The following is an 18,136-nucleotide window of genomic DNA, read 5'->3' as shown; positions in this document are numbered from 1 at the left end:
TTCCTGTTATTTTATTTGACGGTTTTATTAGTCATATCGAAGCACTTTGAGAAATCTATTTTTTATCGTCACAACAACCGACAACGAGTATCGATACCATATTTGCATGATAAAGCCGACTATGAGGCAAGCAAGGACGAGATCGAACACCCACGCCTTTATACAGATGGCGGCAAACATTCTGTATGATCAAATCAATGTGGAGATTCGATATTATCGAACCTCGTTTTATCGAACTACCAAGTCTCATGGAGTCGTGACAAGACGAATTGTATTGGTATATCTTCAATGAAGAAATTAATATTACGTCTTTAAATTATTGTCTTACGTTCTTTAAATAATTGTTTATATTTAATAAATTTAACTTTTTCTAAATATCAGGATACTTTGCGAGCGTTGCTCACGGATAATTGTTCAATATCGAGAGACTTATAATATACAATTAAAGAAAAAATTCATAATTTATGAAATACAATATTCAATTATTCTCTTTTTATATAATTTATATTAACATCTAAAATCTCGTTAAATTGGTACTGGTTTAGGGAAAACGAAAGTTTAAAATATCACAGTATTATAGGATTATAGGATTATCCTAGTGTTGATTTAGGATTTTAAATTCTAAACGTTATTTTAGTATTAGAATCAGATTAGTAAATCAATGAGGCGCCAGACGTTCTTAATTTCTATTTCAGATTATATTTGAATAAAAAGATTGTGAAAAATGTTCTTTGTAACAATATAAATATCTTATGTTATACTAGAATTCAACAAATTTTCAGATATTTTTATTATTCTCTTTTATCAATCTATTATTTATTTGAGAAACTGTCTTTAGGAAATCTTCTTAAAAGATGTGTGTGTAAGATGAGGTTCAAGTAGCAATAAGAAATGTTTTTACTTTATAAACACTTTGTAAATTTTAATTAGGACAGTGAAAATGCATTTTATTTATCTATATTAAAAGCAAAAATATTTGAAAGAAACAATGCAAAATCAAACATGAACTAAATAAAAATCAAACAGGTAATTTTAAAAGAATGCTTAAAAGTATTTTTAAAAAAAACTTTTTTGGCAAATTTTTCTTCAAGAACGTTTGTAGATGCCTGGAGCGAGATACAAATGAGTCAAAGCGAGATCAAATTTCAGTAAATAAAGACTTTGTATATTTAAAGAATCTATTGCATTATTTTATAATGAAATATTATGTAATATTTATCCATCTGCTAATAAATAATAATACGTTACTTGTTTCTTTCTAATACGCTCTTACGATTGTTTTATTATTACACTGTTTAAAACAATTTGCAAACTGTTTAAAAATAAAATTATTTTACATAAGATTCTTTTATAAAGTATTATATAACATTTTATAATATGTGATAATTTTTGCATAGCAGCAAATATTAAAATGTGAGGTTTTTGAGATAGCAGAATTATATAAGAATATTATCGTTGTTAAATTATTCGTAATCAAAATTAAAAATTTGATCTTGGGAGCGTAGAAGATGGAAAAAGAAGTATATAAGAAAATATTGGAAAATAAGAAAAATGAAACAAAAACGTAAGAATGAATGAAAAAACAGAGAGGGAGATATGGAGAACACACAGGACGAGGGAAGAAGATGGAAGAAACGAAGAAGATGAACGTAGACCGTTGGATCGAATGTAGAAGGAGAGGAGATGGTCGGAAGAGCGAAAAGAGACGGCAAGAGGGCGGGCGGACAGGGAGGGAGGGTGTGAGACGGGTAGGGGGACCAGAAAAAATCCGGGGATTTACGCGGAAAGGGCAAAATATTCCCCGCCCAGGCTTCATTCAGCCTCCGATTACGGGGTGGCTTTGGGTGAAAAGCACGCGTCCTCATTGGACGAGGGGCTAATATGGCGGTGTTAGGGGTTGCAAGGTGGGGCTGGTGTACGCGATATTAAGGGTTGCTTTCATGTCCGACGAGCCAGTGCGTGGTGCGCCGTCGATTGACGCATTTTCCGTCGAGAAGGTGGAGAACAAAGTTCGGCATCTGTCTGTCTCTCCTCATTCCCTATCTTTCTTTCGTTCGCTCGTTTCCTTTCGTGTACCTTCTTCCACCTGGATCACATTCGACGAGGGTACATGCGACTCGGCGGTAGATTCAATTTGCGCGCGTGCCACCGGGGATAAAAGAATCTATGATTTGCCAGTGATTTACGTGGGTCAAGGACTGCTATTTCGTATTACCATTTGTTTGCAAATCGCGGGAACTTACGTCAGTGATTTCCGAAGACGATTCCTGCCTCAGATATGGCCCAGACTTATAATCAGAAGAGAAATGTGTACAGCATTGACCAGATATTGGGTCACGGCAAGGATGAAGGTACGACAAAGTGTTTTCAATTCTTCTTTTTAAAAAATGCGTGCAAATTACTTACATGTGCAAACTCGAGACATTCAGGTTTCTTTTTGAGTGTGAGTAAAATAATTCTTTCAATTATGTGTATATAAAATTATTTTTTCGCTTACTACTAGGATGGACATACACATATATTAATTAATTATATTTATAAATTGAAATATTAATATTTTAATCAAAATATATATTTATTATATAGTTATTATCTTTTATTTATAAGTATAATAAACTTTTAAAAATCGAAAGAGCAATTGTCAACTTAGAAAAATATAGATGTCTGTTTATTAAATGCAATGGGGAAATGTTAATTTTTTTCTTTGATAAATTTTATATATAAAACAATTAGGCAATTAATTATTATACATAAATATACATAAATATTATACATAAAAATTATTTTATATTTATCGCTAGACTCAAGAATTCTACTCTGGATCGATAAATATATCTTTATTTTATTTCATTGTTTTGCATTGTAAGAAATAGTATTATTTGAATGGCTATAAGAAAATTTCAAAATTAAAAAACATATTATTTACTTTCTTATATACAATCTTTAATTGACTTTGCTTTTTTAATCTTTTTATCTCTTTCCAATCATTCATATCTTTTTATACAAATGTTAATTACATTAAAAAAATTTTTTATTATACTATTCATCAACTAACTGATTGTACGTGTTTCGAAATTGAAATTGAAATTTACAATAACATATTTAGCACGATAAATCGTGTCTCTATTCGCGAAACGATCGTAACGACCGTAAGATCGATAACTTCATTCGCTCGCGGAATACTTGATTCGTCAACAAGAAAGTTTGTTACAGTTTTTATTACCTCGATATACGGATCGATCGCGATGTGATCGCGGTGGGCACGCTCTTTTTTTTATTAACAAAGTAGGTTATCTAGAGGTGGGTACATTAGGTGAATAAACAACGAACGAACATGAAATGTATAAATTTTCATTGTTAATGTTAGGGAAATATTTTTACGCTACATAAAATGCCAACAAAATATTTATCAACTTCTGATTTGCTTATGAGATAGGAAACATTAGAGAAAGTTTTAAATAAAAAAAATCTTTCACATTTCTTTGTCATTTATTTAATCAATTCATGTCTATTTTGAGGTGATACGTCATTAGTGAAATGCGATTATTACTCGATAAGACGGATATTAGATAATATTATATAGTAATATCTAAATGATAACCGGCTGATTCTCGAAGTCATTAAAGATGATTTAATTTTGATAGTTCTAGATAAAATCATAGAAACAGTCTTAATGAGCATTTTATTAAATATTTATTAATTCTTTTTTTTTAAATAGTAAATAAGATAAATCAATGAAATAAGTTATGAAATATGACATACATTATATAAAATATCTGCGAATATTTATTTCAATTTATAAGTTATCTTTAAAACTAGCAATTATTCGTCTTGGTTTCTTTGATAAAAAAAAAATATACAAATTTATAAAAAAAATTTTAATATTTTATTATTACATTTCCAGAAGTGTATTATTTGTAAAAGGTAACAAATATGCGCATAAATATAATCAGATGCAAAATATAATCAGAGAAAATAAGAAATAGGTTATCTCGATCTCGAAAATTAAGAAGTTCAACTTCAATTATAGATAAGGAATTATGAACTTCGGATAAGGAGATACAATCTCATAGACTATATATCATTAATCTAAGGATTGTGCGATTAAAGGCAACGTAACGTAATTAGGTCGTCGCAGGTTACAGAATCTGTGGTGACGATCGGTGTAACGTGAATTCTACACGGTGTTGCGACACGCGAGTGCATGCGCGTGATTAGATTGCGGAGAGGCGCACGAACGGCGAGCGGATTGTTTCGATGCGTTCATTTTTGCGGAATCGTCATGGCGTGATAAATCGTGTTATCAAGTTTAAAGAACTACATTGTTACGTGCACTGGCTATCGGCTGTGCCGCAATTGAGGCTTATGGGCAAATAAAACGAAATATGACGATCGCCGCCGCGATGTTTTTATTCAATGCACGAACGCATTTTTGTCTTTTACCGCTCACTTTAAGTTACTTTTTTTACTGTAATAATATTGCCTCGATAAAACATTAGGAGACTGATAAATAACTTATAAATGAGTTTATTTTTGAGTGATTAAGTTTTAAGAGCAAAGTAAGAGATATAATTGCCCTAACAATTTGATTACACTTGTGATTAGATATTGATTTTTTTTTTAAATAGATTTTAATGAAATATAATTAGGATTTGAAATTCAATTAGGAAGATATCTTAAATCGAGTGATTGCTATAAATAATATTTTTTTTTTCGATAACCCGCCTAAAGAAACGTTAGCTTCGGAAAGGTGATAAAATACATAGCAAGATATAATTTTCTTATTAAGTTTGTACAGGTATAAATTACTTGAGCATATCGTGCGAGCGTGTCGTGATTTCGAGATTGTTAACAATTGCAATGAAAAGTAACATTGTTTTCAATATTGCAATCTCAAATGATCGACTCAATGATGCTTTTATCTCGGATTTTCCATTTTTTATGAAGGATATCTTCTTTTCTGGGAGGATTTACGTAGTTTTTTTTAATTTATATGCGATTGGTGATAACCGCTGTAACGCGAATTTACGGCACGACGTTACGACACGCAAACATTGCGTATATATATATATATATATATATATATATATATATATATATATACTGGATGTATACTGTCTCTTTGTGCGGTATACAAATACAGAAATGCCACACGTGATGTGCAAGCGCGAATAATCATATGAACAATGTTCTGGATATCATAATAAATTTATAAATTACTAGAAGTGCAATTTATGTATATTTGCAATGTTTGTATACTCCCGAACGAATCGTTTTGCGTGTATTTACTATAATTCATAGGAAATTCTGAAAGATCATTGTATATAATTTGTATTTGCCATGATAATTGTAGACATTTTGATTATATTTAAAACAAATATTTCTTCTCAATAAATGTGCGTATATTTTGTCATTTTATACAAATTATTACTATTGTTTTAGTATTATTTATTTACAAAAAAGAAATAGGAAGAAGGAAAAGATAAAAATATAAAACAGTCACAAATTTTATACAACATTAAAATTAGAATGTATAATAATTTTTTAATAATTATGCATATCAATATAAATAGACACTTTATCTCTGATATTATTAAATTAAATTATGAATAGAATTTTTATTTGAGTTAATAAAAGTACTATTAAATGTTAATAATATATAATATATTTTATCTATAATCTTATCTAATATATTATATATTTTATCTATACCTTCGAGAAAATGCATACATGTATAATTTAAATAATGATTCAGCTATTTATTTATGTCACTCTAGTATATTTAAAACAACTATCTTCAAAAACTATCCTCAAAACAAATATCTTCTCAGTAAACACACGTACACAACTTACAAACTACACATATTTTTATCATGCGTCTTGACATGGAAATGTTAAGGAGTTTGTATTACATAAATTTATAAATTTTCATAAACGCGCGTTCCACAATATTTTTTTTGAAAACATGGTCTCGTCGCATTTTATCCCGTGGAACTCTCGCGGCCGACGTATTAACGTAAGTCCTCTTAAGGACTTTATTAGATTTCCAACGTAAAGTCCTCAGCCACTTATAATCCGCTCCTGTCTCACGAAAGTATGTTTCGTCGACTGGACTGGATCGCAGATCCCTTTTAACGCTTAACGCTTAGGCACATAATCCACATAGATGCAAAGGTACGTATGTGCTTTATCGGGAAAACGATCATTCCGAATGGTCTAGTCGTCATTTAAAAGTATTTTTATTTTACTCTAATTATATTATAAAAATAAATGAAATTTGCCTGATTTATACATGTGAATTATTTTAAACTCAGATTCTTATTTTCTTCTTCTTTTAACCTTTACTTTTGCAATCAAGACGAATAAAGATTGATTAATTAAAAGCTAAGTTTTTAATCATATTAATGAACATCGAACAAAGCAGCATAGTAGTGATAAGATTTGATGTTCTTTTTATTATCTCTTAAATGCATTGATTTGATGCTTTTAAATTTTTGTCCCATATAATAAAAACATGGTTAAAAAATGGACATGATTTATCTCACTTGTCAATATATATTTATATATTATAATAATCTTCTTTTCTTTGCCGAGAATTTTTCTCATATTTTGAAATTTTCGTATATAAAATCAATGTTTACAGATGTTATATAGTATCAGAAAATACTTTGAGATAAGACAATTTTCTAGGAAAAAACATATTCATATAGGTAAAAAAGTTCAAAGAATTATATAACGACACAACGAAACGCAGGTTCAAAGACTTCGTGCTAAAAAGTCATAAGTTACATTTACCGATCATTATTATATGACTATATTTTTATCTTCTTTTATTAATATCTTTTACTAGTTGTTAAAAATCTCTATCAGTTTATATTTATAAATTGTTATATTTCTTCATGTAATATCATCTTAATAATTACATGAGAGTATCGTCGATGCGCACCGTCGATGACTTTATGTCTGCAGGCGATTTCTTTCTTTGGTTACGTCACGGCAGAATGATTTGCAACATGTGACCGATCGGCATGGTAAATAAATTTTTAATTTCACCCGTGCCCTTACCCTCTCGACTATCCCCTACTCTCCCCCAATCGCCTGGTCCACATCAGGCGTCGGCGCACCGTAGATTTAATAAAAAGCAGTGGAGAGCTAAGCATCAAGTGGGCACTCCATTGTGCCCCAGCATAAAAACATTGAAATCTCTCTATTCAGCTTGGATTAGTACGACGATGCCTCTCTCTGCTGCATGCGTGTGTGCACGCGTGCACGCGAAAGCCCGTGCGTATACGCACACGTGTACATAGGTGCGCCGCCGGCGTGCATACGTTTTCGATCGTATACCTCGGTTCATCCTATCACAACTGCTGGCTATGTATTGACACCGAAAAGTAGGATTAGCATTATTACGCACGAGTAGTAAATGCTTGTCTAATTAGTCCGAGCGGAGATATACGTATATAAGGGGATGTACATGCGTGTTATAGGGATGAATAATCGTAATCTTACAACCATTTGAAAGATTACCATGTCGAATTAGTCGAATTTATTAATTCAAAGCAATCAGGATGATACAAATCTAAAGAAGAAATAAAAATTATTAGAGAAGACCAGAGGGACCAGAGGGACCATTAACTATTTTATGCACAGATAATTCTCGATTTTTTTATACGAGGATCATTTTTGAAATATTATTTATAAAGCTTATTTTAATAATTGAGATAAGTCATTTGTTGTAGAATAGGTAAAGATAAAATAGAGAAAGAAACATTATTTTTTTAATAGTTAAAACAATGTCTTTGGAGCTACATTTAAATCAAATATTTAAATTTATATTGCACAAATGAAATGATTAAAAATGACATTATTTTAATGTCATTAATTAATTTTATCAGTTGATTAATAATAAATAATTAACAATAATGAACTAAAACTAGTTAATTTAAAACTAGTTAATTTATGACAAAAATGTACAAAATTTTATTTAACATAATGATATCGATTTTATTGAATTATTTCAAAGATATGACATAGCGTAATGTAAAGTGATTTTGAGGGAAACATTCACGAAGCAGATTATAATTGAATGCGAAATTAGTTGAGGTATATGCACGTAAGCGAATGTAGAAGTTGTAGCTTTGTAGTGCTGCTTCGGTCTTAGATCATTATCCAATTTAGGTACATTAATCTAAAGCGCGATGTGTAGTCAGCTAATTAATAATTAGCCTATTAGTTCACGGTAGTAATGAAGACGCAATCTATGTCGATTTCATCAATAGAATAAACGTTGGAGTCGTAAACGTAGATCAAATGTAGACTCAATGCATATAATACTCCAACATTTATATACGATATTTACATAAGACATATAAAACAAAATATGTAATTTTTCTTAAATTATAACAAATGAAATTGTGGTTAATTTTTTAAGTAAGACTTTTTTTCTAAGACGTGCCTCTCTCGTATCCTCAAATTTTTCGTATAAATAAAAGTTTGACCGCATGGAAAGCATCTCGATATTCGATAAAGGATCTATAGAAAACTGCACCTCGCAAAAGACGAAGGAGTCGGAAAGATCGCGCGTTCTCAAGATTATCGACACAAGAGAGAGAGAACTCAAAGAGAAATAATAAATCGCGCGGCAATTTGTGACGCGCGTGTGTATATATACATATATATATAGTATATCATGTCTTATGAACGTCAAAGAGATAACAAGGTTTATCACGATGTTCGATTTTGCCGTGACATTACCGCGATGTATTTTTATGGAATCCGTGAGATATTTCTGCTACTTTTTGCTGGCAAATCGCTCGGCAATACCTTTGCGACATCTCGTCAAGCGCATTGCATGTTGCCTCGTTTCCTGCAGGTCTATTTTTAAAATTCGTTACAATGAATTTATTTTTAACGCTTCAAGTGCCTTTTGAAATTATATGCAGATCAACCGATTTGTTATTATCTGAACGTTCGTGCAATATTAAGCATATTGTACGAGCATTTTTCAAATATTTTTACGCGTATTTTTACGCGATTTGATCGATGTAGAGTTGCAAGTTTTATGACAAAATTGTTGGAATAATCATGAGTAATCGTCAATTATCTAAATTTTTATAAATATTAAAGATGGAATATATATATATATATAATAAAATAAACAATTATTAGTTTATTAATAAATCATAACTGATAAATCATTCTAAAGCTTCCATAAAGATCCTATTATTATATTTCAAAATTATTTGTAAACTTAAACCATTAAATACGTTATTACCTTAATCACGAAAAGTATTATAAATTTAACGTACCACGCGATTCCATTTCTCACCTGAAACGAATCGATCAACATATCTGACTATTGACGTCGACATGTAGTTTACCTTAATAGGGCTTTAAGCCTTCGTCAATGCTTGCGCAAAGGCAGAACAAGTGATCGTGATAGGAAATATGACTGGGGTAGACCGGGGTACAAGACCGGGGGGGCGCGATCGCAGAAAGAGCCGGGAAGGGTGTATGTTGCACAAGAGGGGTACAAGGCTTGCTGCTGTATCGTGAGTGGGAGAGGAGAAGGAGTAGGAAGGGTGTGGGCAGTATGCACTCGTGATATTTGCTAATCACTGACAGCGACGGCTTTTAAGTACTGTCGAGCACATACGTATAATGTGCGCACTTACATTTGTAGGGTATTTCGCGGGCGTGTACACGCGAGCGGATGTATGGAGCGGTGCAAAAAAAAAAAAAAAGAGAATGAAGCGCCGGGTGAGGCTTAAAAATTGGCAAATCCGCCGATCGGACGTCATCGGCGTATCGGTTATATCGGTACCGGTCGTTGTGCGGCTTAAAAATGAAATTGCGCCCGTATCTCCCCGCCGCTGCCACCGCCGCCAGAGTTGGCATATCAGGCAAAACGACAATTTCGTTTTGGCAACGCGAGCGATATGGCTTTAATCGCCTCCCGATCGCTTCCCGCGCTCAAGTATCGGACGTACCGCTTGACGTACATGTGCGTTTAACAAGCGAGGATGCGCCAAATAAATTTCGAGGATTACGAATTCTCGCGTCTTACGGACAGGAAGATTCTTCTTTTTAATTATAGTTATATATCGCTACTTCAATTTTTAATCCTGATCTCACGTTGCGACGCGTCACCTTTGGCATGCAGGTCTGTGGTGCACAAAAGGGATGTAAATTAATAATTACAAGAAAATTGATTTAATGTAAAACATCTATTATATGTTTAATTTTAAGGTCTATTATAATCTTCTACTATCTTTCAACTTCTTCTATCTTCAACTTTAAGTCGTCAGTAACATTAGGTAATAACAATATATCAAAATTCTTTGAAAAATATTTAAAAAAATTGCACCGAGGTAAGACAGACGAATAAAATTATGCTATAAAAATTGTATATTATTGTCTTCAGATCACGCGACGTCGTCTGACCACGCTGTGGTTGATGGTGGCGATACAGAGCTCGGTCACCTGAGCGATCATCAGATCAACGACGCGCTGCACGATCCCTTAAATCTGGGGGAATCCGATCGACCACGCAAGGTGCGACGATCGCGAACGACTTTCACGACGTATCAGCTGCACGAGCTCGAGAAGGCTTTCGGGAACACGCAGTATCCAGACGTGTTCACCAGGGAGGAGCTGGCGATGAGACTGGATCTCTCGGAGGCCAGAGTACAGGTGCTTTTCACGAACGATTAAATCATTGCAGAAAAGATATATGGTACGAGAGGAAATATATTGCGAAAATAAGGAAAATTTTTGCGAATTTTTAGATAAGAAGGTAGGAATATAAAGTAAACTAGGAAAAAGGCATTTGTTCCATCTTTCATATTTTCATTGCGGGAACAAACAATATGAAAAATGGAATAAATGAAACGGATATATCAAATTTTAATATTTAATATTATAGAGCTCAAAAAGACAACGAGCGTCTCGTGTTTCTATCGTCTTTTTCATTATTAAATACTGTTTCATAAGAATAAAATATCACTCTCGACTACCGTGCACTTCCAAAAGATTAGCTTAGCTACCCTTTTCGCAATGACTGATTCAAATATTCCGCAAATGCGGCTTGAGGAGAAAGAAGTCAGGCCAGATTTTACTAGACAGTTGCAGAAGTATAATTAACCTTTCGTCGCTTTGACCGAACGACTTCACAAAGCCCAAAAAGGCACGCGAGTGTCGCCGAGTTTCGCCCATTTGATAGTGGCATTCGCAAGTTTCGTAAGTAGTTTTAATGGCGAGTTTTAGATTCGGTCAGCAGGATGGGATTTAAAAGGCTAACTCGAAGCTCATATGTTAATTCAATGTTAAATATGGAGATTAAAAGAATTCGAGGCAATAACATGATAAACTGTACGAGCGATTAGCGCTACATTAATATAACGTTTATATCAAAACATATTTGAATAGCTATTATGATACTTTGTTATTCATAATTATAGATCTAAATTTATTTTTTTCTTTTTCTCGATAAAATGGTTCACACAGTGATTAGCGTACAATGGCGTAGATTTTCACGTACCAAAATTTTCACGAAAATTGATTTATACGTAGATTTCACGAAACTTGAGAAGCATCGAGCATCCTCAAGCGCTTGCAGAATTGCGTTTTGGCGACTCAACTTCGAGGCGCGAGTCACTTAACTAATTAGAGACTATTGTATTTCGCAAAATTTCGTGCTACCGTTTTTCATCTGTAATTTTGCGAAACACACCCTACTCCCCGAATTCGTCAATGGTTAATTCCACAGAAGAAGGGCTGCCTCGTACAGACTAGTAATCTGCTTTGGAATTACTTTAAAACGGCGTCCTTGAAAATTCAAGTATGCTGCAGCACTGGGGTGTAGTTCAATCCATGATAACAGGTACACATCGTTTCGTACACGATGGTTTTGTACTCTCACTTTATCTCCTTTTAATATACATCGTATTAAAAATAAATTAATTTACGTAGAATGCAAGAAATATTTGTAATTATAAACGAATAATATTGCACAGAGTAAATAAGTATATTAAATCAGCAAATAATTATTTGCAAAATAGTAATAGTAATAATTTGTTTACATTTTAGTTAAATTAACATGTAAAATAATAGTACGTACAGATAATAAATATAGAAATAAATATATTAATAATATATATGAATGTAATATATATTGTAAAAAGATAACAATTTTTAACAGATATTTAATAGAAAAAGAGAGAATCTTTTATTGATTTTTTTTCAAGGAATTACTCTTAAACCTCTTGAATCAGCCCTTCAGGAATCACCAATTCGATTGTTTTATTCTGACGACAAAGAAACTGTCGACAATTTTAACAAAGACATATACACACTTATACATGCATTTTCTGTATGTAGTGGGTGAGTGCGAGGGGTTGCATGGGGCCGCCAGCGGAAGGGTGGCGATGATGGTGGCTGAAAAGAGACAGAGAGCATTCCGATTGGCCCATTGTGGTACAGCGGAGCGACAATGCCGGCAATTGGCCGTCGCTCGACAAAACCGCTAAATGATCCGCCGCGACGCACAGTGGTGCCACGGCCACTTTATTTCAATCTAGGAAATCCTCCTGTCTTCCTCTCTCTTTCACCTCCGCGCCGATTCCAGATGCGAAATTACCCCATTTTTCGATATTAACGGCTGGCCGATGTATCGACGATCAGGCGCGTATGGTAATGCAATCGCCTCATGCAGTCATTTCTAACGTTTCCTATATCCTGACAGATGATTTGCCACCGCTGGACGCACTGATGGAATTTTTATAGGCTTTTAGGTATATTGCAACGTGATTTCCACAAATTACTCTAATCGTATTAATATAATGTAATCTTTTAATATCTTTTTTCTTTCTTAATATCTTTCTAATTAATTGTAACTAAATGTAAAGATATTAAGATAAGAGCTCCCTTCGAGTTTTATATATATATATATATATATATGTGTGTGTGTGTATTAAATTGTCACAGACTTAAGTTTCGAGAAATATATTTTTATTAATATTTTTTATCGTTGACATTTTTTTAATAAACAATATACTATTGTTTTTGAAATTTATAGACTGGTGCAGAAACATCTTCAATTTCTGTGATAAATGGTTCGAGAGATTAATTGGGTAGAGTTATGGAAACGCGTCGGCGTTGCAAACTTTCGAGTTCGCGGTGGGTCGCTTAAATGACGCAAGATTTGTGAGCACTTAAGCGTTAAAGGCTATTCAGGAGTGATTAAATAATTAACAGCAATTAGGCAATTGAATTTCCTGTCCTCGTCTCGCAACGCTGACCTCTTTCCCTCGCTTCAACGTTATTCCTCTTCTTTCCTTTCTCGATGTCACTTCTTTCTCTGCACCCTTGATTTTCCCACGTTACCTCAATTTTATTCTGCAACCCGGCCGAACTAACTCGCTAATTTGTCTCGATCTAATGGGCTGTCATAAGTCATAATTTCTCTTGGTTTTCAAGCAAATTATAATTAAGATTGTCGCGCGTGTGATGAACCATAATCTTTGCAGTTTCTCGAGGAAAAGATTAATAAACTATTCAGATGCAAGAAAGTGTCGAATCTTGAATTTACTTTTATTTTTATTGTTAATAAATTTTATCGTCTGTAGCCTTTATAATGCTAATTAGAATTGCTAAATATAATTCTATGCTTAAGCATATATTGTTTACATATTTATTTGCGACTCTTGTTTATATATAAATTGAAAACTAATAATATATGAAATATAAAAAAATACGAAATATAAGAAGGATACTTAAGGATATATATCCTTCTTATATTTTGTATTTTTTATATTTCATATATAGTTTTTTGTATTTTTATGTAAGTATTATTCTAAGTAAGTCTTCTTGTAAGTTTTCTTTCTAAGAATAAAAATATAATAGAATCTTCTCTCTCTCTCTCTCTCTCTCTCTCTCTCGCCTCTATTTTTCTGTTTTCTTTTTTTTTTCTCGCTACCTCTTTTAATACCTACGAAAAATCGGACAGCTCAGGCGGAAAGCAAAAGCATTTATATGGCAATCAGACGAGGGTCTCCAGGGGTAGACGGGGATAGAACCGAAGGTAGGGGTTGCTAGCACTCAGGGGTACGAAGGAAATCAGGATAATTATTAACAATTAGCTTAATCAACCTCGAGAGCAAGCTTTTGTTGTTGGCCGCTCTGATACACGTGCCTGGGATTCTCATAAGCTTCTCTTTCCTGCTAATTTTGAATTTCTGTGACGAATACCCCGGTATTCCAATAATTCGCGATTAATAGAAATTATAAATTCTTTATTTCAAAATTATAAATTGTTAAGAAATTATAATTTCTTAACAATTAAATGAATATACTGTTTTTATAATAATGTTTTTATAATAATATTTTTTCTGAAGTATTGTTTTATAATAGTTATATAGTAATTTTTGTATCAATTTATATAATAAAATTGTATTGAATATTTATTCTATAAAGTATTATTTTTGTTTCAGGTATGGTTTCAAAATCGACGTGCAAAATGGCGTAAGAAGGAAAAGGCGTTAGGCAGAGATACTAGTTTTATGCACGTCGAACAAGGCGGTAAGTTAAAAAATATAACTTAAATATAACTTTAATTGGTCACAAAGATGATATTATTTTTGACAGAAATATAAAGAGAAACTTTTAATAATAAAGTTTCTTGCATTTGTTAATTTGTCAAATATATCGCAACAGTACAATTAATAATAAAGTAATATTTTTATCATAATGCGTATCGATATTATTCTTTAGAAAAAAATAGAAATATTTTTATATTGTAAATTGGCTCGTATTTCTTCTTTCCACTTGCTGCAATATTAAATTAATTATTTGCCTTCTTCTTTTTTTTTTTTTTGATGGTGATAAAACAATCAAAGAAAGCACATTTTCATCTACCATTGCTCCTTTGCTTTATAGTAACGTAGTGACGCATGTGTTACACTCGCTAATACGTGCAAGGGAGAAGGACACAAGGCACAAGTTACGAAGGGTAGATGCAATCGACAACAATTATGTCTAATTTCAGTGTCTGCCATCGCAACCATCACGTGCGAATGATATAGAATAAAAACCTAACTGATTATTTTTTCATGAGACGCTCTGTGGATAAAACTCGTACATTGAATGAGCAATGTCAGCTGCGGAAAAAAAATTTAATGACTTCAACTCTGTACTATCCTTACAGCGCTACAATATGATTTTATCAATTATGTTCAATGGTGTAACAAGGGAATCTTTTAAATTTTTCCGTGTATTAATTCACAACATTCATTCGCATTGTTTTTTTTTTTTTTTAAACATAATTATGACAAATTTATTTCTTTCTTTCATAAAAAACAAGATGAAAAAACACGATAATTTCTAAAATGACTTAAAAATATTGTTAAAATTAGGTTGATACAATTTTGTTCTGCGGAAGAATTTGGAGTGATGTAAAGGAAGTGAAGCAAGCCCGTTGAATTCTGTTCACAGGTGTGAACGAGTTGTCTCTTCACGCGCGACTATTGCAAACGGCCAGTGGCGTTCCCGGCGCGGATTCTTCGGGTCCACCGACGGGCGCGTTTCCCTGGTTCATACCTCCGGTTTTTCCATCACCCTGGCCACCGAGCGCGCCGAAATTACCGCCGTTGCATGCGCTCTTGTCGCAATACATCGGTCTACCCTTACCGCAGAACCTGGCGTCGCTCGGCACGATGCTTCCGGTCGGTCTGAATCCGAGCTCGTCGCTGAACCACAGCAACGTGAACGGTCATTCTCTGAGCAGCCACTTGCACGGGCATCCCCTGAATTTGGGGGTGCAGAGTATACCGCAGAACTTAAGTTCGAAGAACGACAAGGAAGAGGACTCGGCATCGTCCGACGACGAGATCAGGAAGCAGAGCGCGGAAGTGCTCAGAGTGAAGGCGGAAGAGGCGCTACGCAAGGCGGACAATTAACTGTGAGAGCTTACGGATTTTTGTAAATAATGAACCTCCTCCGATTTATCCAAACTGTTTGATACCAATATAAGTATTTCGGACGTGAACATCCGCGAATCTATAATATCCTGTATGCATCAGAGGATTCTTCCGTTTGCCAAGCTGCAAAAACATGGATTTTGTATCATTCATAATTCGATAGACATTTTAATACATAAAGCTTTAATACAATAAAACTAAGACAAAAAGGAGAAAGTCCTCAAATCCCCCTGCCGGAACAAAGAATTTATTGATAAATTATTTTTACATTTTCTTTCAGAACATATTTTATTTAGACAACGATCGATTACTCAACGTAACAATCTATTTCGTTGATATCAAAAACTGATTGCGTTTAGATAATGAAATCATCATTTAGGACTGATCAGATTTAACTAACAGTACAACAATTAATTGTTGTACTGTTCTACATACGACATCAAAAGATTGTTTAATAATAGATCTATATAGATTTATATAATCTATAAGTTTAATTTAATTACATTTTTATAAAAAAAAAAACATAAAATCGCAATGTCATTTTCATTCCATGTCACAACTGCCTTATCATGTAAAAAGGTATGTGAATGCACCCGCGTAGAATTTCTTCCGAAAGATCAAGTGCCGTACAGGATCGTCGATGTACGTGTTAGATGAAGTGAGAGGAAGTTTTGTAAAATATATGTATCATATGCGAATGTTAGATATATCATGTATACATATGTAACATATATATATATATATCATAGACTTTGTGTAAATATGTAGGCTACCCATAAGTTAAAGAAATATATTAAACCTACGAAAAATTATGCAGAATTATATTTCTTTCGAAATTACTGCCTGTCAGCATAAGTTGGCAGTTGGACTCAAGATTGATTTTTATTTATAATGAATAAAAGCTTAAAATTTAACATAATTTTTAAGTAATTATCAAAAATTGATGTCATTCTTCTAATAAATTAAATAAAAACATTAGAAAACATATTTAAATATAAATCGATAAAAGGAATGAAAGGAATTTTAAAAAGAAAGAAAAAAATTTGTGAAAAGAATTTATAAGTAAAGCATCTCGGAAGTTACAGATTGCGATTATTTTTCTGATTATCGGTACATTTTTAAGTGTCGCGATATATAACAGTCTTTACTAGCGTATCACGATTAATAAGTCGCAGGTGCCTCAACTTTTCGCACCCGTTGGTTCGGACTTCAACTATCCTAATTCGCCCTGTCCGAGGGCAATTCACACGGGGGCGAGCTACAAAATCGCTTCCGCGTCATTAATCATGAAAAGATTTGACGTATCGGCCGCGTCATTACGACGATTTCCTGAATTCCGCGCAGCTGGCGGTGCCCCCGCGCGTATCCCCGGATTCCCACGGGTCCGTTTGTGTCGCGCGCGTTTAATCGCGCACCCCCGCCCCGCGCCTCCCACCTCCGTTTTACCCCGGGCTCCGCATTTTCCGCCGTCGAAAGTGAATTTCGTTCGTGGGCGGGATCAGGCGCATCCCGGCGTGAACGCCGGTAACACGCACAACGGCAATTACAATCCGGCCAATTTATCCGCGTTATCAGAAATTTATCTGTCGCAGAGGGCGAAGGCCGCACAACGAACGCGAGAATTAATGTTATCGCCGACGTTATCGCGCGGGAAGGTAATTATTGCACCACCTGCTTGGGACGCGTGATCCGCGCAGGTTCGATAAAGCACACAGATAACACGATTGGGTGAATGATATTTTATTTTTATGGTATTCTATAGACAAAATCTTCCGATAATGACGATAGAAAGCTCTTTCTCCAATAATCTTTGAAATTCGAAAAGAAAGATACATATGTAGAAAATAAGACAGAAAAACCGGCAAATGGCTACCTATCGATAGATTGTCGTGACAAGTTGGTGCACCTTCGTGGGTTTTTAGGCGAAGAAATCCCGAGGTGGTGTACTCGAGATGCGGCGCAGACATTTTGTATTGCCACATTAGGTGAAGTATGCGCACGCTTTCGAAATGCTCCGCTTGCGTTTTAGCTCAACGACCGCGCCGCATAATGCTGCAAAAGTTCCGCTAAATGGAACCACTAGAAAGAGAAAGAAACGCTCGAGGTCCACTTCACCCCCCGGATTTCGTCCGTCAAACGATATTGCTGAATTTCGGTTTTGG

At 33.8% G+C, this 18,136-nt stretch overlaps 1 protein-coding gene across 2 annotated transcripts; it reads left to right on the top strand.

The window, feature by feature from the left end:
- Positions 1–1,858: 1,858 nt before the first annotated feature.
- On the top strand, positions 1,859–16,786 carry hbn (aristaless related homeobox homeobrain). Of its 2 annotated transcripts, XM_011642572.2 has the most exons (4): positions 1,868–2,351; positions 10,424–10,692; positions 14,490–14,577; positions 15,490–16,786. In XM_011642572.2, the coding sequence occupies exons 1-4, from the start codon at positions 2,279–2,281 to the stop codon at positions 15,951–15,953; spliced, it is 894 nt and encodes a 297-aa protein (XP_011640874.1). In that variant the 5' UTR covers positions 1,868–2,278; the 3' UTR covers positions 15,954–16,786. The 2 variants fall into 2 exon arrangements, with proteins under 2 accessions (XP_088935695.1, XP_011640874.1); XM_089079569.1 differs by lacking the exon at positions 10,424–10,692 and having other exon boundaries at positions 1,859–2,351.
- Positions 16,787–18,136: the final 1,350 nt, after the last annotated feature.

This window comes from Pogonomyrmex barbatus, unplaced genomic scaffold (assembly GCF_055798465.1).
Source record: "Pogonomyrmex barbatus isolate J1 unplaced genomic scaffold, ASM5579846v1 scaffold3, whole genome shotgun sequence".
In the NCBI taxonomy this organism is placed as follows: Eukaryota; Metazoa; Arthropoda; class Insecta; order Hymenoptera; family Formicidae; genus Pogonomyrmex; species Pogonomyrmex barbatus.
Note: the sequence above shows the minus strand (reverse complement) of the source record. Positions and strands in the feature narration are given on the sequence as shown.

What these genes read in the sequence shown, in the direction of transcription:
- hbn (XM_089079569.1), top strand. Translation starts at nt 1,941, where the DNA reads ATGTCCGACGAGCCAGTGCGTGGTGCGCCGTCGATTGACGCATTTTCC. An exon ending in GGGTCACGGCAAGGATGAAG is followed by an intron (nt 2,352 to 14,489) that starts GTACGACAAAGT and finishes TTTTTGTTTCAG; the next exon opens with GTATGGTTTCAAAATCGACG. An exon ending in TATGCACGTCGAACAAGGCG is followed by an intron (nt 14,578 to 15,489) that starts GTAAGTTAAAAA and finishes TTCTGTTCACAG; the next exon opens with GTGTGAACGAGTTGTCTCTT.